At 32.9% G+C, this 24,068-nt stretch overlaps 1 protein-coding gene across 1 annotated transcript in view; it reads left to right on the top strand.

Moving 5' to 3' along the window:
- The first annotated feature begins 634 nt into the window (after nucleotides 1-634).
- Nucleotides 635-24,068, top strand: part of LOC123667384 (protein stum) — a 59,797-nt gene continuing 36,363 nt past the window's right edge. Inside the window, exon 1 of the mRNA XM_045601293.1 lies at nucleotides 635-1,242. Coding sequence (XP_045457249.1) covers nucleotides 635-1,242 — 608 coding nt within the window. The remainder of the gene's footprint in view (nucleotides 1,243-24,068) is intronic.

The following is a 24,068-nucleotide window of genomic DNA, read 5'->3' as shown; positions in this document are numbered from 1 at the left end:
ATATGCGCCAGTCCGCATTGGAGCAGCGTGGTGGATTAAGCTCTGATCCTTCTCCTACATAGGGAAAGAGGCCTATGCCCGGCAGTGGGATATTACCGTCTGAAGCGACCTAGTACCTAATTTTAAGCCTATGGCTATTTTATTAATGAAAATAAATGCAAGGAAATTTTTGTAATGATTAATATTAACAAAAATTAAATATAAAAACAGTTACAGAAAACGATTGATTGCTGAGAGACCTTGAAGAAAAGATAATTTTAACAACGTTTATTGTATCAGATTGTTTTGATTTTACTTAACAAAATGTCAGTGTTATTTAGAAAGTAATTAGAATTTAACAAAATTAAACGGTTTTTTTGTTACAGCTTTGTTTTGCATTCTTTTTTTTTTTACTAAAAAGTTTTATTTTTCAATTAATTTTAATAATTAATACTATTATCAACTAAAAATTACGGATGTATCTTTTTCATTTGAATTCAATTACTTACATATTTTTAATTCAAATTTTTAATAAATGTCTATTATAAGCAACATACATCGGAATATAATTTAAATTAAAAAATGTTAGAATATCTATCAAAATTATTAATGAAACCTCTTTTGTTGCAGAAACGAATTTAAAAAAAATGTAAAAATGGCGCTAAAACTGAAATACACAGACGAAAACGGTATACTACACATCGACATGACACCATCAGCAAGTCCGGACAAGCAAATATCCGACCCGAAGTTCGACACGATCAACAAACGCTTCGGTCAGTACGACATCTTCGGTGGGAAGTACGAAGATGGAGGGGAGACACAGTCGCTTTTCCGAAGTAGATACAATAGCTTCGAGGAGGAGCTAGCTAACACGCCGTACGCGTTCACTGAGCGATCGCACTTAACCGACCCGATATTGGACATAACGATCGAATCACGATACGATATATCGCCGTCTAAAGATTTAGAAGATGATCGATTTTTCGAACGAGATGATTTATTCGGACCGAAAATCGATTTGAAAAAACCTGATGCTTTTACGGTTACGCAGTTGATACATGCCCAGGATAGGTATTATGATCTATCAAGTAGATCTGTCAAGTCTGTGAAGGGGAAGGTTAGGAGTATCGCTGAGAATTTTGAAGTGAAAAGTGCGCCGAGTTCAGCGAAACGGACCGTTGTTGTGGACACTGGTAGTGAGGCTTTTAAAGTGTTGTCAGCTGATAGTGTTAAAGGTTCCAGGGGCGCTTCGAAGTCACCGTGAGTACAAATTTGTTTTAATATTGTTATATTCTTAGTATTGGTAATATATGTCATAAAGTATCAACAAAAATAATCGGTAAATTAAAAATATTAAAAATTGACAGACAGACAGTGACATTATAGAGAATTAAGATTAGATACTTTTATATAAGGATGTTTGAAATAATCAATATATGATATAACATATATTATAAAAATATATAATTTCATATCTCCAGATCGATTATTATCCAATAATTCTACATTCATTTATATAATTTGATGTATTGACACAACGATACATTACAAATTTACAAATAAAACAAAAATTAAATTATTTACGAAAAAGGTTATATGAAAATCAATTCAAGATTATTGCGAATAATATCAATAGTTCGAAGTGAATTTTTAATCAAATATAGCTTTTAAATTTATTGCTCTGCTTTATGCGTCATAGTGTAATATTTTAAGGCTTACTACTTTCCCTAATAAACAAACACTCAGACGCAAATCGATTTTAATAAGTAATAATAAGATTTAATATATAAAATTTAATATTGAACGTCATAAAAATAAAATAAAATTAATTTATTTTTTTATGTATAAGCTTAATATAATAATAATAAATCACATTTTCACTCTTTCTTCATATAACAGTCTCATGTTTTATTAAAGAAGTCTAAAAGTCGTAATAAAATCCGTTATCATTGTAGTAATTAAAAATTACTTTCTGTTTCATATATGAAACTTCAGAATTAACAAAATCATATTGTATATAATATAGTGAAAGAAATTTCATTTTCACAATATTTCAATGAATTTCAAAAACTTGCAAATTCAAAAATAACGTATAATATATTTTTAATATGACACGGCATAGTTTTTTGTATTGTGTATTGTGTGTGTGTCTGGAATTTATTTGTTTAATGAGTTTAACATATTTATACCGCTGAGGTATAGTTGTTGTTGTTAGATATAGTTGTTGTTTACCTGTTAGGTATGCAAACGGAAATTTTCATTTTTCATTCATTACAGCCTATACAGTCCACTGCTGGACATAGGCCTCCACAAGTTTACGCCAAAAATAACGTGAACTCATGTGTTTTGCCCATAGTCACCACGCTGGGCAGGCGGGTTGGTGACCGCAGTACTGGCTTTGTCGCACCGAAGACGCTGCTGCCCGTCTTCGGCCTGTGTATTTCAAAGCCAGCAGTTGGATGGTTATCCCGCCATCGGTCGGCTTCTTAAGTTCCAAGGTGGTTGTGGAACCTTGTTATCCCTTAGTCGCCTCTTACGACACCCACGGGAAGAGAGGGGGTGGCTAAATTCTTTAGTGCCGTAGCCACACGGACCAACCAACCAACGGAAATAGCTATACTTTTTTGATAAATATACGTACAAATAAATATATATTGCACCCAGAATCGGGAGAGAATCTAAGTCATAACTTCTGGAGTAAAAAGCAGGGTCACCTCAAACTTCGAATTAAAACTGAATTGCCGTAAATGTATGTACGCGCATAATTTCTGAACGATGCATCAAATTGGATTTCTTATTTTTGTGTTCATTATTGTCAGGACCACACGACTGAAGTTAAACTTACGAAACATAACTCTCTCTTACTATCTACACTAACTTATATCTTCCTCTCAACTTCCGTTCGCCTCGCCTGATCACACTTTTGTAACGATCACGTTACACATTCATCAACTTTGCTCTCCAAGTCAAGCGTGCGTAAAAAAAATATACTTCAAAAATCGATAATGGAAAAAATATAGCGTTACGAAATTCGACAAAGTATGCAAGAAACGTAAGTAATGAAAAAGTGTTACCAAAACAACTGTTTTAAACATTCGGACGGATCAAGGACGTTCAACTTGTAATTATTGAATTAATTATGTGCATATTTAATTTATTATGTGCATATTGAAATATTTTTCATTTGTGTTTTATTTTCGCAAGAGAACTAAACAGCTAGATGTTAATTAAATTAAAAATTTAAGTAATCCTACACACTTTAGGCTTTGTATATGTTACACATACAAACACGTGCACGTGTTTGTATGTGTGTATCTCACTTCATCACATCATCACTTTAGCCTATCGCTGTCCACTGCTGTACATAGACCTCCACAAGTTCGCGCCAGAAACTATGACGCGAACTCATGTGTTTTGCCCATAGTCACCACGATAGGCTGGCGGGTTGGTGACCGCAAGACTGGCTTTGCCGCCCCGATGACGCTGCTGCCCATCTTCGGTCTGTGTATTTGAAAGCCAGCAGTTGGATGGTTATCCCGTCATCGGTCGGCTTTATAAGTTCCAAGGTGGTAGTGGAACTGTGTTATCCCTTCGTCATCTCTTCCAACACCCACGGAATGAGAAGGGTTGGCTATATTCTTTACTTTCGTTACGTGTCGTCTGTACCTAAAGAAAACAAATTAATTCTTGTGTTATAAGTAACATCTGACTGATATAGCTACATTTTTTTTAACAATCAAATAAGGCATACGTTATAAATATGTAATACACTTAGATATACAGAGACGAGAGATGTCTAATTTAAGTATGCTAATAATTAGTGGCGTATTTTAAGATTCAGCGCCCGGGGTCATTTTAATTTGCCACTCCATAAATTAAGAGAAAAAGGAAACAACTTATATATTAGGGGTGTTAAGGTATTCGGGTATTTTCTGACAATTTTGTTCGGCTGAACGTTTTTGACAGCAAGCCTCCCCGGGACATGGCTTTTTGGTTCTACGGTATTTTCAATATGTCCATGTTTAAAATACCTTTTGTAAGCTAAAAATGGTTGTAGAAAAATTATGTAGACCAATGAACTATATTATTTTGAACGCGCTAATTTCAGATGCTCTTATCCAAATGTTAAGAATGATAGAACATTAAATGTTTGTAGGCAACTTGTATTCTAAAAACTCGAGTGTTCCTTAGTCCACACGACTAAAGTAAAACTTCTGCACAATAGGCCTGCACTGTGTCTTAGATATACGAAACGTAACTGGCTATGAGAGAAAGAGAGAAAGAAAATGTGTATTCGCACCTCTCATTTTGCTCCGTTCGCCTCAACCGATCACACTTTTCGTAACGCTCTCGTCACGCATTCACCAGCTTTCTTCCCAAGTCAAGTGTGCGCAAAGAAGCTTTACTTCAAAAAGAAAAACAAATAAAAAATAATAATAAAATCTCAAATATGAAAAGTAATTAAAAAAATATTCAACTTTTAACCCGAGTGAAAACACTAACTTCAATGAAAATTTAAAAGTATTACATCAAGAAACGTTTTATCAACACAATTACATTTTTATTTATCGATTACATCACAACACTGTAAAATGTGTTCAATCGTTCGTTTCATAATATTATCCAATTATTCTATACAAATAAATAAAATTGGAGTGTCTGTTTGTAATATTAAAATAGCTGCTTTGTACTAAATTCATATGTATATAAACTTTTTTTTAAATATCATATCAAAAATCGACCGTTCCAGCGAATCGAACCTGCATCTCCGACTGACCGTGTCGGTGCTCTAGACAATTAAGCTATGGAACGAGTACCCGCTAGATCGAAATTTTTGATATAATGTTTTTATATTCGGTCTAGGCGACATGGTACATATACCAAAATAATTTTTTTTATAATTTTTTTCTGTCTGTGTATCTGTCTGTTTGTTCCGGCTAATCTTTGAAACGACTGGACCAATTATGACGGGACATCAATTACATCGCCAAGTAGTACAACGTAGGTAGACGAAAAATAGACTAGTAAAAAAATAATATAAATAATAAATACGCATTATCAAAGATTACTCCAAAAGTTGTAATCAGCTCGTGATGAAATTTAAACGCAACCACATGATAAGCATCAGCTTTCGATTAAATTAAAAATCATAAAAATCGGTACACCCAGTAAAAAGTTATGCGGATTTTCGAGGGTTTCCCTCGATTTCTCTGGGATCCCTTCAACGGATCCTGGTTTCCTTATCACGGTATCTCACTTAAAATATTTCTTTTCAAACAAAAAAAGAATTATCAAAATCGGTTCATAAATGACGAAGTTATCTCCGAGAATATATATATATATATATATACGGTCGAATTGAGTAACCTCCTCCTTTTTTGAAATCGGTTAAAAACAAAGTCGCTTCCCGCTGTCTGTATGCTTAGATCTTTAAAACTACGCAACGGATTTTGATGCGGTTTTCTTTAGTAAATAGAGTGATTCCAGAGGAATGTTTAGGTATATGTATAAAAAATGCATAATATAGAGTAGAGGAACACTGATAGTTTTTGAAACCGTGCGAAGCCGGGGCGGGTCGCTAGTTAGCTATAAAATTATATAGCGTGTTTTATTTATAAACAATAAAAACGAAGTAAAATTGAATATTGCACCCGACCACGTATATGGCTACCGCCCACTACGCCCGGTAACATTTAGGTACTAAATTGATTCAATTCAGTTACTATAGTTACTGATATTTTAAAAATTAATGTCATATAGATTTGTTTGTCTAATATCAAGGTCAGACATTTAAAAAACTTTAAAAATACTTAAAAGAGGCTGTGTTAAATATCTCGACAGGTCTAGTTAAACCTTCATACTAAATTATTGGTTCTAATCTTTTTTTACGAACTTTTGTTTACGTTTTTTTATTAATCATAGTTAACGTAACCTGTGTGGTTACGGTAGTAAAGAATATAGCCACCCCCTCTCTTCCCGTGGGTGTCGTAATAGGCGACTAAGGGATAACACAGTTCCACTACCACCTTGGAACTTATAAAGCCGACCGATGGCGGGATAACCATCCAACTGCTGGCGTTGAAATATACAGGCCGAAGACGGGCAGCAGCGTCTTCGGTGCGACAAAGCCAGCCCTGCGGTCACCAACCCGCCTGTCCAGCGTAGTGACTAGGCAACACACATAAGCTCACGCCATTTTTGGCGTGAACTTGTGGAGGCCTGTGTCCAGCAGTGGACTGTGATAGGCTGAAATGATGATGATGATGAGTTAACGTAAAGCTACCACTGATTCGGATTTAAGATTCAGCAAAGATTAATCGCCAATAAAATCCGCAGTACTTTAAAAAAAATGTCATTTAAACCAAAAGAAGTTGAAGTGGAAGAACAAAATAGATTTTAAGTGTAAATAATTGTTTGCAGGCAGTGTGCAGTGTAAATAATTGTGTTTGAAGAAAAACCGCCTTCAATTATATCGACAAGTAATACAACGTAGGTAGACAAAAAAATTGTCGAGTAAACACGCATTATCAAAGATTACTTCAAAAGTTGTAATCAGATCTCGATGAAATTTATATGTGACCACATGATAAACATCGGCTTTCGATTAAATTAAAAATCATCAAAATCGGTACACCCAGTAAAAAGTTATGCGGATTTTCGAGAGTTTCCCTCGATTTCTCTGGGATCCCATCATCACATCCTGGTTTCCTTTATCATGGTACCAAACTAGGGATATCTCGTTTCCAACGAAACAAGAATTATCAAAATCGGTTCATAAACGACGGAGTTATCCCCGAACATACATAAAAAATATCCTTTTTTCAAGTCGGTTAAAAAGAATTCAGGGCTATATTTTATAACGGATATAATTATAATTACGCGTTATAATTGTAATCTGAAGCATAACAAAACGAAATATCCTCTAAAAGTGATGTTTTTAAATCAAAACAGGTATTTATGTTTTGTAATGCTATTATTAACTGACTTAAAATGATGAGGTACTCATTTGACTGTTTATATGTTTTAACTCATAAGTTGTTACTGGGCGTACAGATTTTAATGATACCTTTTGTAGTCGAAAGCTGGCGCTTGTCACGTGGACCCATTTAAATCTGGGAGATCTGACGGGTAGTGTTAGAGTTATTACTAATAATACGACGTCTATATTGCTAACATACTCAAAAATATCTTTTTTTTTTTAATATGCGCTAACGTTAGCGAGTTTGATCCGCAGTGAGAAATATTTGTACAGACCATACAAATGTATATTAGTCTGGTTATTTATGTATGTTCTGTGTGAGTCTGTGTGTGTTGACTCTCGATACGAGGATTTTATCATACTGGCTGCCATTAAATGTTATTTTATATTGTTTAGAGTACAAATTATCATACAATTTTAAGAAAATTTCTGAAATTATTTTAATTTTCCATACATCGTTTTCATCTAAAATAATGGATAAAAATTAATGATAATTTAATAATTGCAACTTTTAATCACACTTTTAAACAGTGTTATTAGAAAACTAAAAGAAAGTCATATGTTAAATTCAACTTTCGCCTTAATTTCTCCTAAACTCTATCATGACTGCGCTACTGTGGAGTTTGACAAAATGACAGAGCGGTATACTGAACTAATATTGAACAAGTAGTTATATAATTACTTCATAGTATACTGTGATATTTTTAATATTTCTTTAACACTGAATTTCTTTTGAGACTTGGTTAACAAACAAAAAACTTATAAAAGTAAAAGGGGATAAAAATAAAGGACGAAAGTAAAAAAAAAAATTATTACAATTTAATAATAACAAAATTAAAAATGTATATTATTTTTAATAGTTACCTATTTACCATTATCACGCATAATAAAACGACACATAGTTTCTTATTATAAATTAATAATATATAAAAAGTTAATTCTTTATAATCTGTATATTAATATGTGAAGCAAAAACTTTGTACCTACCTCATTTTACGATAATTGCGCGGACTCAAGACTACGAAATTTCGCACACTTACAGTTTATATAGAGAAGGAGCTCAGAATGCCAATATTTTTTTTTAATTATGCATAATACATTAAATCAATAAAAAAACATCACACAAACTACCATATATTTGACACACATACATGCATATATACTCTTTTGTTTATTATTATAGAAGTTATAGTCTTTGACAACAGAACCTTAATAATGCTCAAAGCTATAATTTAAATTATATTCGAATTTCGAACACTGGGCGTCCACTAGTTTGTTATTAATAACTGACATTTTATAAGCTACCGTTGGATAGATTCAGCTTGTAATATCCCACTGTTGGGCATAGGTCCTATTCTCCGTATAGGACAAGAGTCAGAACATAATCCACTACAATGATTTATTTAAGAAATTATATGTATAGTTTTACAACGTAAAAAAAAAATAAAATAAAAATATTTGCTATATTTTTTTAGATCATAAAAAATATAATATCATATTTTTAATATTGTATGTTTGTTCGTATTTTTTTATGTATAACTAAGTCGGCAAGCAAGCGCATGGCTCACCTGATGGTAAGTAATTACCGTAACTTATAGACTCCTGCAACACTACGTACAAGCATTGCAAACGCGTTGCCAACCCTACCCCCAATCCCCCACAGGGGCTCTGAACACCTTACTCACCACAGAAACACAACACTGCTTGAAAGCAGTATTATTTAGCTGTCATCTTCTGTAAGGTACTTCCCTTGGCTCCACAATTTGAACTGGATACTTCCTGTTGTGCTCAGTTGTAGATAATACCCATGTGCTTTTCAAAACAATTTAGAAATCAATTGTATCTAAACATTCTTTGTGGCGCCTCGTTTGCTTATGCATCCAGCGAAAGCATGTCTTAGTAGACTTAAGTACTGTTAGCTAATTACCTCATTCCTAGATCAAGTCTAGGTCGTACGTCACTAGTGACTAGGGTTGCCAAGCGTACGATAATGATGCGTGTCATTTGGTCCACAAGGTAAATTTGATCGAGGTCTGATAAGTAATTTTTCAGTTATTCTCGCATTTTATTAATTATTTTTTTGATTTCTTGTAATAATATGACTTGTCGATGTAAATGAAAGACGTTTTTAGTTTTCGTTTGCAAGCATTTATATTTAAACAAGGATGGTATAGGAATGGAACAGGATGACATTCCAATCACCACTTTTTATCCAAATCTATCCCAAACGCTTAGGTAAATGTAAATATTAAAAAAAAGTATACATATATTTACCACTTGAGATGCTAACAAGAGCCATATATCATTTCAAATGTTTAATATATATTTTTTACAGTACGTGTAATTTGCATAAGCATTGTATTTCTTAAGTAACGTTTAAATTTAAATAATTTTCAAACAGGCGTTTTGTAACAATTTGTGAACGAGTCTCGCTCGGAATTCACGCTCTGTATAAGATATTTCAAAATCATCTAAACTATGCGAAAGTTAATTTCGTTTTTATTTTTATTTTCGTAAACTATATTTATAATTATTGTATATTTACTTTTATTAATTACTCGAGTAAGTTTCTATTTTATCATTTTGCTTTTTTTTTCAACTTCTATATATTAAATTTTAATAAAATTAATGTAGATTTATTTTATATACGTATTTAATAGATATATCGACTATCTATTCGATTCGATAGATGGAATCACATGACAAGTATTAGTTTTAGATTAAAAAAAGAATCATCAAAATCGGAACACACAATAAACAATTATGATGTATAATACAATGGAGGTCGGCGTAAAAATAGTATAGTTAATACGCGTACACATTAAAGATAGCTCTAAAAATACTAGTCAGATCTTGATCAAACTTAAATGAGACCACACGACAAACACCAGATGTCTTTTAAAAAAAGAATCATCAAAATCGGTCCACCCAGAAAAAATCTGAGGTAACACACTTTTTTTGAAGTCGGTTAAAATAAGAACTACAATGAATCATTTGTTATAATTAAAAAAAAGAAACTATTTCTTACACGAATATTCCTAAAAAGTTATAGAAACGCATTCAATAAAATGGTAATATTTTAGGTAGAGCCTACTTCAGTTTATCTGCCATTTTATGCAAACATTTAAAAAAGAAATAAGACACAAACAATTTAATCGTATAATACATACACTTCACTTCAAGCGTATCACTGGCCAAAATAACAAAAAACAAAAATTAAATAACAAAAAAGTTTTTAATCGATCTTCATGAAGCCGACCCACACTATTTACCACTACTATTTTTTTGACCAGTACTATTTTTTTTAAATCACCTAAAAACCACATTTCTCGAGCTTCTTTCGTTCGAATCTATATTCCTATATTTTTTTTTAAATTATTACAACAACATCCACGGGCTCTTAGTTACCCATGCCATTTGTACTACATACATTTTTTTTACTATCGGCGTGCGTTTTTTTACAATAGCTTAACTTAATCTGACATTATAATGTACTCTCATGAAAGACTTTCAAAGCGATTTAAAAATTACACAATACAGTATATTCTGGATTATAAATCTTTGCGTAAATAAATGTCTTTATATAAGAGTTTTTTGTAAGAATAAGACACCGGAAAATAGACAATAGACTGACGGCAGTCTAATGTCGTGGTTACAAGAAACTTTGTGTTCAAAAAAAAAAAACGCAGATGACATTGTTTTTTAGCTGACCTCGTCAAGGCCTGTCACGAACCAATGGCGTTTAATTGTTTATTATTTGTTGTCTTGTGATTAATGCAAAGTATTTCAAATATCTTTTTATATTTTAAATTATAAAAAGTTAAGTATTTACTATAGGTTATTATAGTAGGGCACAAGAGGAAATGCTTTGCTTAAAATTTGCAGCAGCTTGACTGGGGAAGTAACCCTACCCTACTTCCTGGGGAGGGTAGGGGATAGTCGGCAAACAAGCTTGTGTTGTTGGAGGTGTCTATGTGCTACAGTAACCGCTTAACATCATGTGAACCGTACGCTTGTTTGATACCCTAATTATAAAAAATCAGAGCCTAATCCACTAGGCGATATACTACGAGTTGGTGGATAATTTAAGAAATTAGAACTCCCAACCGCAATTTTTTTTCCAAGCGATACCATATTTAAACAAACTAACAAACTCACTGAACTTTATTGTATTTGAAGCAAAACTTAAGCATTGTAAATCTAGACATTTTTGTATTTGACTTACTATAAGAATTACCACCGGCGCAAACTGTAATTGAAATTCTTTAGACCGGAACACTGCAAATTGGACATTGCTTTGAAAAATAATATTTTAAAATGAGAATTTACTTAGAAAATTCTCATTGACGTATTTTAAGCTAACAATATATATATATATATTAAGAACATCAGGGTTATCGCGATATTAATTACATAAATTCGTTTAGCTTACGTGGTGTACATCAATATTAGAAGCATGCGCAGGCGGGTAAGAAAATAACCATGCCATTTCCGTTCTAAATCAGATCACCTAACATTAGCTCACTTACGTTTGGCGCGAAACCGGCCATTTTCGCGCGCAACCAACTGTCACTGTGACGGATGACATGCGCACAAGTTTCGAAAGAATATACTCAAACAATAGTTATTATGATCTGTATCTCAACTCCTAATAAACGGTTTACATAATTTAAAATGAAATAATGTTTATATTCATCTTTACAAACATAAATACAAAAACTTTACAAACGTAATTTTTCTATTAGATATAGTTGTAGATACTGATAAAATACAAATAAATAAATAGATAGGTACACATATTTTTTGTAGATACTCATTTCATTGTTCTAAATACACGCATATTTCGAGCGAAAGTATAATAAATTTTAGAAAGACGTACTGCACTCCAAGTTAATGTAAATATCCTTTTTAATAGCTTTCCTTACTTAAACATATCTCAGTAACCTTGTTTTTTAATCTTGACGATGTAAATGAATCTATATCGGCGCTTTAATGTTCGAAGTATCTACGCTTCTTATACGTCAACGTTTTTGTTTACCATCTTGTTTATAGTATGGGATCAAAACTAGAAACAACTTTCACCCATCTGTTTAACGGATAAAAATTCCAGAAATTTTCCAGCCAACCCGCGTTATTTATGTTAATACTAGTTGTGCCCCGCGGCTACACCTAAGTTAGCTTGTTTGAAACCCTTGAAGTAAATAAAAAAGTATGACGAAAACAATACACGCAAACACACAGTAATAATTTATTTTTAAACAATATTAGTTACGAGTCATGCGATTCTGACATTGAAACTCAACACTCGAACGGAAGCGGGGGCATTATATTTATAATTATATAAATCATAATAATTTTTATCTATTTGCAGTAATTTATCTCAAAATACGTAATAATGTTACGAAATTTGGCTAAAACTAAACTTTGTTATAAAAATGTTACAAAACGTGGCTTATTTGTATCTTAAATGAACTTCAAAACACAAATTTTCTTAATGGCAATTTTGGTGAAAATAAAATGAATTGTATATTTAACAAAAAAAAAAATTATATGTTCTTCTTCAATGATGCCTATCGACCACAGATGATTTCGCTAGTGTCACGTAGAACGGATTTTTTTGAATTCACCCTTTTAATTAACTATTTTTATATATCACTAGCTGACCCCGCAAACGTTGTTTTGCCATATATTTTTTTAACCTTCTCAACCCCCCCCCCCTCATAACTTAGGGGAATGAAAAATAGATGTTGGCCGATTCTCAGACCTACCCGATATACACACAAAATTTCATAATATTTTATCAACCCTCTCAACCCCCCCCCTTTATAACTTAGGGGTATGAAAAATAAATGTTGTTTGATTCTCAGACCTACACGTTATGCACACAAAATTTCATGAGAATCGGTCAAGGCGTTTCGGAGGAGTTTAACTACAAACACCGCGACACGGGAATTTTACATATTAGATTCGTAATACTCTTAAAACTGGTGTGCGAAAGTGTAAATAAATAAATAATTACGCGAGTAAAACCGCGATGCGCAGTTGTTTGTATAGATATACAAGGATTAAAATATTGCCACGATATCGTTGCGTTTGACAATCAATGTTATAAATAAATAAAATAAGCAATAATATAAAATAACAAAATAGTTGACGAAATAATTACAAAACACACAACTGTAAATCAATTAATGTAAGAATGTTACGTAACAAAATAGCGGTATGAATTCCTTTTAAATTCTCTCGTATAAAAATAAATTACAGAATCATTTACAATGTTAAGGCGTTCCTTTACAATAACTAATTAGTGATGTTAGCACAGCGGTCACAGCACTAGGTTATGACTGTTACGCTGGTGGTTTCGGGTTCGATCCCCGCACATGGCTTACATTTTCTATTGGACGTGGTCCGGACACAGTGGTAAATCCTAGTAAGTGCCGTTGGGTGTTAGAATAAGAATTAAGAATTTTTAGATGTAAACGTTTTTATTATTATCTTCTATATCGTATTATATTTTATAATATATTTTTTTATAATAATGTTGGCCAGATTCTGATATTAAAACCTCTTAAAGGTTACCTTTGGAGAACAATGAACTCTCAATCGTTATTGTGTTCTAATGTTATATTAATCTCTAGCGATTTATAATCACCAAATAAGTGTATGTAGTTAATTGGTTGGTTTCGTGGTTTTTAAATAATTTTAGCTTGAGATAGGAAAAGATTATTCGTGTTAAAATAAGATTGAATTTTGTTCAGATCCAGTTACAAAAGTCTTTGATCCATTGTGAAGATATTTTTTCTATCAAAGACGAGCACCTTAGATGGTGGACGAACGAGGAACGAGATAGATTTCATCATAGCGGATAAAAGGCATATATTCAGAGATGTCTCAGTGGTTAAAAGGTTTAGTAGCGACCACCCGTTTTTGGGGGTCACTCTGAATAAATGACTCCGTAAAGAGCGGACCCGCTTGGTGAAATATATTCTATGACCAAAGCTGCTCCAAATACTATGTTGTCCGAGTAGTTCCAACTGGAACTCTAAAATCAATTCGATTCGCTCGAAACCACTAGTGGCGTCCAGATCCAGGAGTATAGTGATACTGTTATTCAAGAGAAGCGACAAATCACTCTTAAAGAATTACAGACCGATCTCACTTCTGAGCTACGCCTATAAGCAGTTTTCGAGGGTAGTTATGAATCGTCTCGCCACAAGACATAACGAATACCAACCACCGGAACAGGCTGTGTTGGAAAAAAACGTTTTTTTTTTATATTTCGTTTTGTAATAAAATTTGAAGAGAGTCAATACCAACTTATTTTTTTATTGTTTTTTATTTATTACGAGTAGTAAAAAGGGTCACAGCAACCACAAAACTCAATCAATATTAACCAAGTGCAATATAAAAACCGCTAAACACAGGGTTATAAGTTCATTTCGAATTATTATGTCATACATATAATACTGAACGCCTTCTAAGGCTTTGAAAAGCAGGTCGACAACCTTGCGCTGCCCACGACCAGCCTTTGTATATGGTGAAAACGAATTGACGACATGTATGACTCATTTATATTAATCATATATAATTAATAAAAATTGTTTGTGAGCTATGGATCAAAATTTTATACTTAGAGGCTCAGGTTTTATAAATATACTTTATTTGACTATAATTAATCCGTTGGCGCAATTTCTAGTGGCCCTGCTTTCTATCCCGCTGGTTGCGGGTTCGTTTCCCGCCCGAGTCTGGGTGTAATAATTGTATTTTTATAAAAATACTATATTGTCCGAGTAGTTCCAACTGGAACTCTAAAATCGATTCGATTCGCTGGAAACCACTAGTGGCGTCTATATCCAGGAGTGTATGATACTGTTCTTCAAGAGAAGCGACAAATCACTCTTAAAGATTTACAGACCGATCTCACTTCGGAGCCACGTACTTTATATGTATTATTTCTATGTATATTTATAAAAAAGTATTTACATAGTTACAAAAGTCGGCTGTTACCTATTAGGGAATGAGCTATTTAACGGTTGAAGTAATGACATCTTAATGTTCGCTATCTCCACCGACTCTTTATTAAAGAATAATAATAATAATAATAATATAAATAATTGTGTTTGCAGGCAAACGAAAAAAACCGACTTCAATTATAACGACAAAGTAATACAACGTAGGTAGACGAAAAAACAGTCAAGTAAATACGCATTATCAAAGATTACTCCAAAAGTTGTAATTAGATCTCGATGAAATTTAAATGCGCACACATGATAAATATTAGCTTTCGATTAATTTAAATATTGGCTTTCGATAAATTAAAATTATGCTGATTTTCGAGAGTTTCCCTCGATTTCTCTGGGATCCCTTCATCAGATCCCGGTTTCCTTATCATGGTACCACACCAGGGATATTCCCTTTCCAGCAAAAAAAGAATTATAAAAATCGGTTCATAAACGACGAAGTAATCGTCGAACATACATAAAAAAATTATAGTTTTTTAAAGTCGGTTAAAAACGTCCACGCAGTAAAATATAAAATAGAATTAACGAATTGTGAAACATAAATTATACAGAAAAATTCAAAATACAAATTCTTGACACCTATCAACAAATATTTTTATAAACAAAATAAAAACAAGAAATGAGGTTTCATTATTATTTCCATATAAAAAGTCTGTATATGTGGATACGCAACACCTACAACACAAGCATTAAGTTGCTTACCTTATTTACATTTATTTCTAAAGATAAATACGAAAAAATCTATAATCAAATTGATAGCTAACTCCTTTTTGAAGTCGGTTAATAAAATGAAAACTACAAGAGATCATTTGCACATTAAAAAAAGACAGTCGAATTGAGAAGCTGCTCCTTTTTTTAAAAGTCGGTTCTAATGAATCGCAAAAGTGTATGTAAGCGCATAACTTCCGAACAACGGCACCAAATTGTTTTTTTATCGTTATTTTGAAGATAAGATTTGTATAAAAGAAATAAAAAAAAATGAGTGTGCCTTAGACCACACGACTGAAGTAAAACTTACGAAACGTAACTCTCTCTCTCTATCTACCTTTACTAATTTATATAATATCTCCGTCTCAATTTCCGTTCGCCTCTCCCGATCACACTTTTCGTAACACTCTCAAGCCAAGCGTGCGCAAAGAAGTTTTACTTCAAATCTCGGTATAATCACAAAAAAAAATTAGACGCTAAGTTCATTGGATCACCTTGTTTTAGTACAACAACAAACAAAAAGTAAGCAAATAAATAGTTCCAGGCAAAAAATACTGAAGACATGACTAACTTCACTAATAATTTCCAATAGAGTTTACCCTTAAAATACGTTCGAAACAATGTCTTACTGCCACGTTATGTGACTTCGATAAAAGCCGTTGAAGATATGGTTACTGACCATCGATTTGCCATTGCACTGACATAAAGGTCAACTTTGCACTAAATTGAAATTACTAGATACAGAGAGTACTCTGGCAAGTCTTCCACAGAAATAATTATTACAATCAAATGAATTTATAATACTAGCTGACCCCGAAAAAGTTGATTCTCAGACCTACCTGATATACACAGAAAATTTCATAAAAATCGGTCCAGCAGTTTCGGAGGAGTATGATAACTAACATTGTGACACGAGAATTTTATAGTGTATAAGAATTAAATAAAAAACGCTACACAGTCAGCGGCCGCTACTAGGATTCTTCTATATCGGGTTATATCACAATACACAAGCACAAACGCCCCGACCGCGTTAAACATTTGTGGCGAATACCTACAAATGTTTGCTGTGAGCTGGGGTCGAACCAACAACCGATAGCGCAGTCAGGGGAGTGCCAATGTTCTATGTGCCAATGCGGAGCTGTCTAAAGGCTACAAAAAGAACTTTTAAATCGTTATTTTACATAGTTATGTCATCATCATCATTACAGCCTATACAGTCCACTGCTGGAGATAGGCCTCCACAAGTTTACGCCAAAAATAACGTGAACTCATGCGTGCTACCCATAGTCATCACGCTGGGCAGACGGGTTGGTGACCGCAGTGCTGGCTTTGTCGCACCGAAGACGCTGCTGCCCGTTTTCGGCCTGTGTATTTCAAAGCTAGCAGTTGGATGGTTATCCCGCCACCGGTCGGCTTTTTAAGTTCCAATGTGGTAGTGGAACTGTTTTATCCCTTAGTCGCCTCTTACGACACCCACGGGAAGAGAGGGGGTGGCTAAATTCTTTAGTACCGTAGCCACACAGTACATAGTTATGTAATCTATATATATTTTCCATGTTTTTGTATATAACTGATGGTAAGCAATTATTGCAGCTTATAGAAGCCTGTAAAACCAGAAGCATCGCAAACGCGCTGCCGCCAATCGCCCTACACCCAATCGCACCCAGGTCTGGTCACCTTACTCACCATAGGAACACAACACTGCTTGAAAGCAGTATTATTTAGCTGTGATCTTCTGTAAGGTCGAGGTACTTGCCCAATCAGGCTGCAACACATTTTGAGCAGGATAAGTCCTGCTGTGCCCTACCTCAGTTAAGTTTTATGACGTTAATGAGATTTTTCCAGAGGGGATTATTCTTTTGAAATAAAGCTTCAACTTAATAATATAATGACTCATCTCAAACGTCATCGTATAGTACGATTAAAATGAAACTGCGAGTTCAAACTAAATATATAAACGTTTGCACTTAAATTAATCAAACGTCTCACGTGGGATCTTCAATGTGTCTACACATCATTTCAAAACACACTAGGTTTTATGTGCCGAACTAAGAGTATGATAAAAGTGGCATTGCTGAAAAGGTAAATTCTATTTTGAAGTTATTAATATATGAAATCGATGGCTGGCTGATGATAGATGGATGAAGCGAAAGGCTGCTGTGATGATGATGATGATGAATATATGAAAAGGTACTGTAACAGACTTTTTTTTTGTTAACTAACCTAACCTAACCATTAATATAAAGTTATTATAAATTAATACAGATAATTCAAAGTTTGTAGTTCTTTTATGGTTTCGTTCGTATTTACTTTAATTTACATTAATTACTATTATTCAGCCCTAATGTAGCTTTATAGCCTATGCTGATACTGGTCACATTATCCAGGATAATGTGACCAGTATCCGTGTTTTTTGGAAAGACAGTCAATGTATTTTTGTACTTGTATAGGTTGATTAAACCAATCGTAAAGGCGTGGGTTGGGATAATCTTTTAAGTCCAATTTTAGAGGTAGGTATAACAATCCAAATACACAGTAAATCATTATACAGTTATACTGCATTGTTATTGAGTTTTTGACCGAAATTAATATTTCCTGGTTCCATATCGTTATGTTTATATATTATTTATCTATATTACAAAAAGGAAAGATTTGATTGCTTGTTTGTTTGCATTGAATAGGCTCCGAAACTACTGAACTGATTTGAAAAATTCTTTCACTGTTGGGAAGCTACACTATCCACGGTTGACAAAGGCTATTCTACATTATCAAAGAAATTAGGGAAAAAATAATATGAAATTTTTGTTAAATACCCGTGCGAAGCCGGGATGGGATGCTAGTTAAGTTATAACTTAAAAAGCATATTAAGTTTAAATATGTAAAATAATTGGAACTGGTTCAATTTGTAAACGTCCCACAGCTGAGCAAATACGGGTTAGAGCTTAATCCCCCAAACTGTTGTACTGCAAGTTTAGCCTATAATTTTCTTATGAGTAACGATCGCCATCAGGGGTCTATAAAAAATGAGATGATATAACCCAAGCTAATTCTACATAATTATTTTTTTTAATCTCGTATCAAATTACTTGGTAGCAACATTATATTCGTAATAATAACGTATAATGTTCTATTACTATCACACGTAATCGCGAAACAACTTTTTTTAAGTGACTTGGATAAAACAAAACGATAAACATTATGTTATTACGTATATATGGAGGTTGTATTGAATTTGTAACTGTTTCTCTCATATTGAATTTTGATGGTAATATTTTGCTACAGGCGAGGCACATAAACTCTTTAATAGTAAAATAATTATTTTAAATGGTTTATTAACTTAATATATAATCTATTTCGAAATAAAACAAAAATGTTCTCTTTATAATATTTATATATAGATTATAAATGCAAGCTTCACCCAATAGATGGCGTTACGTTCAAAGTGTTCCAATGTAAATAAACATTAATCTATAACTAAACCATTTCCAAGCGTATCTTGTTCAAAGTTCTTGCATGCAGACGAACGATTTATGCTGTATTGTCTAGTTGGGGATTGTCAATCAGATGTCGTCGGTCCACGCAAGCTGGTGCGAGTAATTGCTGATAGTACTGTGTATCGTTTTAAATGGATTTTAGTATTGGTTTTATTAATTATTTTGTTTTTTTTTTTGCTAACTTAAACTTTGCTGTTACAAATTTAATTTAATTCTTTTACATGAGGGTAGCATTTTTGGTCCCGGGATAAAAAAAATAATAATTTCCTAGCCCGTAGTAGGAACTTAAGTAGCTTTTATTCAAATCCGTTTAATAGTTTAGACGCGATGCGCAGCTAAGTTCACAAAAAACAAACAACCAAAAATTAAAAATTAAAAATTCAGTTTTTGGACAATTGTCTACAACACAACAGCATATTATGTCTGTTTGACATAATGATACGGCAACAGCTAGTTTAAATTTTACCATTTCTGATTTGTGTCTCGAAAACAAATTCTCATGTAATGCAATAATTTCGACTGTTCGTTACTTCTGCACCAGTTGTTTTTAATTAAACGGTTTTATTTAGCTCACCCCGTTTGTTTTATTTTTTATTATTTATTCTTGGGTCAAATTTAGTAATTCAAATTTCACCCTCTTCCTGTCAACCGATTAATCTGAAATTTTGTATACACTTTGGATTTTGGTGACAATACAATTATGTTTATTCATTATCATTATAAATTCAAGATGGCCGCCGCTACAAAATGGCGGATAATTTATGTTCTATTAATCCCATCAATATGGGTATCAAATGAAAGGGCTCAACAAGCAGAATACAATATACTATAAAAAATTGAAATCCAAGATGGCGGCCGCTACAAAATGGCGGATAACGTAGGTTTTATCAATCCCATCAATATGGGTATCAAATGAAAGGGCTCAACAAGCAGAATACAATATACTATAAAAAATTGAAATACAAGATGGCGGCCGCTACAAAATGGCGGATAACGTAGGTTTTATCGATCCCATCAATATGGGTATCAAATGAAAGTGCTCAACCAGTATAATCAATGTACTATATAAAATTAAAATCGAAGATGGCGGCCTCTACAAAATGGCGGATAACTTAGGTTTAATCAATCCCATCAACATGGGTATCAAATGAAAGGTCTCAACAAGTAGAATACAATTTACTATGCAAAATTGAAATCTAAGCTGGCCGCCGCTACCAAATGTCTGATAACAATTTTTTATCAATCCCACCAATATGGGTATCAAATAAAAGGGCTTGACAAGAAGAATACAGTGCACTATACAACCTCAATATTTAAGATGGGCCTTGCAATAATGAAGCACTAAATGAATTAAACAGAATGCGAAATAAAAACTAAAAACTAGAAAATAAAAATAGGTAAAAAAACTTTTTAAGTTAAACGGTTTTATGTTAAACATACATTGCAATGTTTAAGATAAATGTACTAAAAACCAAAAAATAATAAAATAGATACAGTCGTGGGAATTATAAACATATGCATAGACTAGACTAAAATAAAACCGTGGGGCACGTCAATTGTCTACAAATTATCGACTTAATGTGCGATAGAAGAATCGTTTAATTCGTCGTTAAAATAGGCAGTTGGCCCGCAGACGGTGAGGAAATTACTTACTATTTTCTTGCTCATGGAAATTCCAATAGTTATACACTCCATGTAAATAAAAGAGATGTTTCAACTAGTTTATCGTTGGACATTCACACTGTTGGCTGGCGAGGAATCGTTTCACTGCTCGTAGTTTGTCTTTAATCGACAAAACATATGATAAAAGTACTACTCGCTCACCACTATGAAACCCTAAAACTCGCTTATAATCGAGCTTGCTAGCTTGTTTCCACATTCTAGCCCTACTTATCACACGTCCATCTTTGTCGGTTGAACAACTGCCTAATTATAGTGTAACATTACAAAACAAACATTTTAATCAACGATTGTAGACAATTGACGTGCCCCACGGTTTTATTTTAGTCTAGTCTATGCATATGTTTATAATTCCCACGACTGTATCTATTTTATTATTTTTTGGTTTTTAGTACATTTATCTTAAACATTGCAATGTATGTTTAACATAAAACCGTTTAACTTAAAAAGTTTTTTTACCTATTTTTATTTTTCTCCTGAAACTAGAGCGATCATTTTCAGTTCTAGATAACTTTTTTTATAATCTATTAGCTGACCCCACGAACTTCATATTTGTTTTTGCCTATATTTGTTTTTCGTGAATATATCGATAATTTTGTATACAAAACCTAGTCTTAACAATAACGAACATACAAAAAAAAAAGAATTATACAACTGGATGCAGTCGCTCGGAATTTATGCGAATACATTTCCGAGAGATTCCGGAGATTTATTTATTTGAATACAGATTACATTTCAATTTATATTTATCGACATAATATGTAATCTGCAGATTATAAGTAATCACTTATTATTGATAAAAAACACGAAATAAATGTATTACATAAAATAAAAATTAATTTGGTTACAAATTAAGGTTACATCAACATGGATACGTACTGGACATTTCGCGGGCACCTCACGGCGACTACTTATGGAGCTTGATATTTATGTTTAGCGTTAATTATAATCAGCTTTTTTAAAAAACTGTACTAGATAACATGATGAACTAGATCTCATACATCTATATTTACTAGCGATCGCACTGGAGTCTAAATTCGACCATGATTAAAAATTTAAATTAATAAATAATGAAAATAAAGAACCTTTTTAAAAAAATTCAATTTCACTACAGACTTTGACAATCAATAAAAAAGTATAATATGTGTGTGTGTGTGTCAAATACATGGTAGTGTGTGTAATGTTTTTGTACTTGATTTAATATATTTTATCCATAATTTTAATAAAATATTAGCATTCTGCACTCCTCCTCTATATAAACTATAATTGTGCGAAATTTCATACTCCTCCGGCCGCGCAGTTTGCGTAAAAAAGGGTAGGTACTTTGTATTAATATATGTATATCTAGATTTAGATGACTTCGATTCAGCCTGTAACATCCCAGTGCTTGCCATAATAGGCCTCTTTCTCTATGTAAAAGAAGTATCAGACTTTGTTTAAGTGAGATTGATCACATGACTTATATTTGTGTAATTTCAAAATTTTTAAGGAATTTAAAAAATAATCAAAATCAAAAACAACTTTATTCAAACAGGCTCATGATGGACTTTCAAATCGTCATTTTACAAATTAAAATTTTAAACTGATTATTATTTTTTTTAAAGTGAAGCTATTACCGATCCGAAATGTAGATTCTGCAGAGAAGAATCGAAAAGAAACTCCGCAGACTCTTTAAAAGAAAATAGCAGTGTTTACGTTTGACGAGTAACCAGCTCCTTTTCAAAACTATGTAAGACATTTACATAAAATCATTATTCATTTGCATAATACCACAGGCGATTTATCATAAAAACCACAGATCGACAGTCCTGTGACTGCCTAGTAAAACTAGGACGTGGTCCGCCGCTGACGGTTTTCTTTCCTTACAAGTCAACTCTTTGATCACTCATCATTCATTCATTATATTCTATATTTACACTTATTTGCTATTTATGAGGTTTTTAAGACTAGCCCGTTGGCATAGTTTGCTGTGATCCTGCCTTCTATTCGGATGTTATGGGTTCGATTCCCTGCCTGGATCTAGGTGTAATATGTGTATTTATTTATATGTATACTCTTTATATGTATATATATCAAAATATATCAAGCATTAACAGTTGGCTGTTACTTACAACACAAGCATTAAGTTCTAATCTTAGGAATTATATGTATGAATATGTTTAAAATATGTATTTATTTCGAACTGAACTAAAGCGGTATACGCGTCTTTACAATATATGCGCTCAGTCTGACCAAGACATTAGTTACATAACAAAAATAATATGTGGAATTCAGTAAAAGAAATAAGCAATTAACGTGATTCCGTTTTGTTCTATTATTTCGTAGCTAGAAAGCGTGGCGTGTCAGTTGAGTGTGATTGTGTGATTTGCTACGTTCTGCGGGTTCGCCTGCAATGATATCATTGCTATAAGAGATATGGATTTTTTCTATGTATGTGTATTTTTAGCTATTTATGTAAATAAAAATATATCATCGATATTTGTACGCGAATAGCTTTTGAACGACTGCAGATAATTGTTTTTTTTTTGGGTTTGTCATTGTTATGAAAATACTTTTAAAGGTTTAAAAGAAAATTAAAAATAAAATCTATATATTTTTAATTGTAAGGGTACAGCGTGTTCCTGTAGTGAGTAAGGTGGCCAGAGGTCCTGGGGACGGTCGAGGATAGAATCGGCAACGCGTTTGCAATGCTTCTGTTATTTCAGGCGTCCACAGACTATGGTAACCGCTTAAAATCAGATGGGTCGTACGACTGTTTTCTGACCTAGTCGTGTAAGAAAAATAGTGGTACGAAGTTCGTCGGATTTTTTGGGTTTGGTCCCTACACCTACTAATTTTTAGTGAATTCCAAAAAATCGCCAAAAATAGCTAAAAATCGTAAATAATGCATTTATGCAAATGATTTTTTTTAACTAGCATTAGTATATTTTTAATGTATTTCAATGCGCTGAACTTCGAATTCAACGCATCGAAATACATAACCCTAGATGGGTATGCTCAAAGGCACAGGAGCGTCTTTTTTTGCGTGTCAATGTAATTTTTTTTTTGTTTCGTATTTCATCTAAACTCCTACACGTAACGCATAGTCAAACCCCACCTTATATAAATTATCTAAAAATGAGATATAGATACTGTTATCGAGAGATGTTTGTTTGCGTAAGTTTGTAGCCAGAAAATGTTCACATATTGGTTTGGTATTGGTTA

Source organism: Melitaea cinxia, chromosome 28, assembly GCF_905220565.1.
Source record: "Melitaea cinxia chromosome 28, ilMelCinx1.1, whole genome shotgun sequence".
NCBI lineage: Eukaryota > Metazoa > Arthropoda > Insecta > Lepidoptera > Nymphalidae > Melitaea > Melitaea cinxia.
The sequence above is the reverse complement of the archived record's forward strand: the minus strand, read 5'-3'. Positions and strand labels throughout refer to the sequence as shown.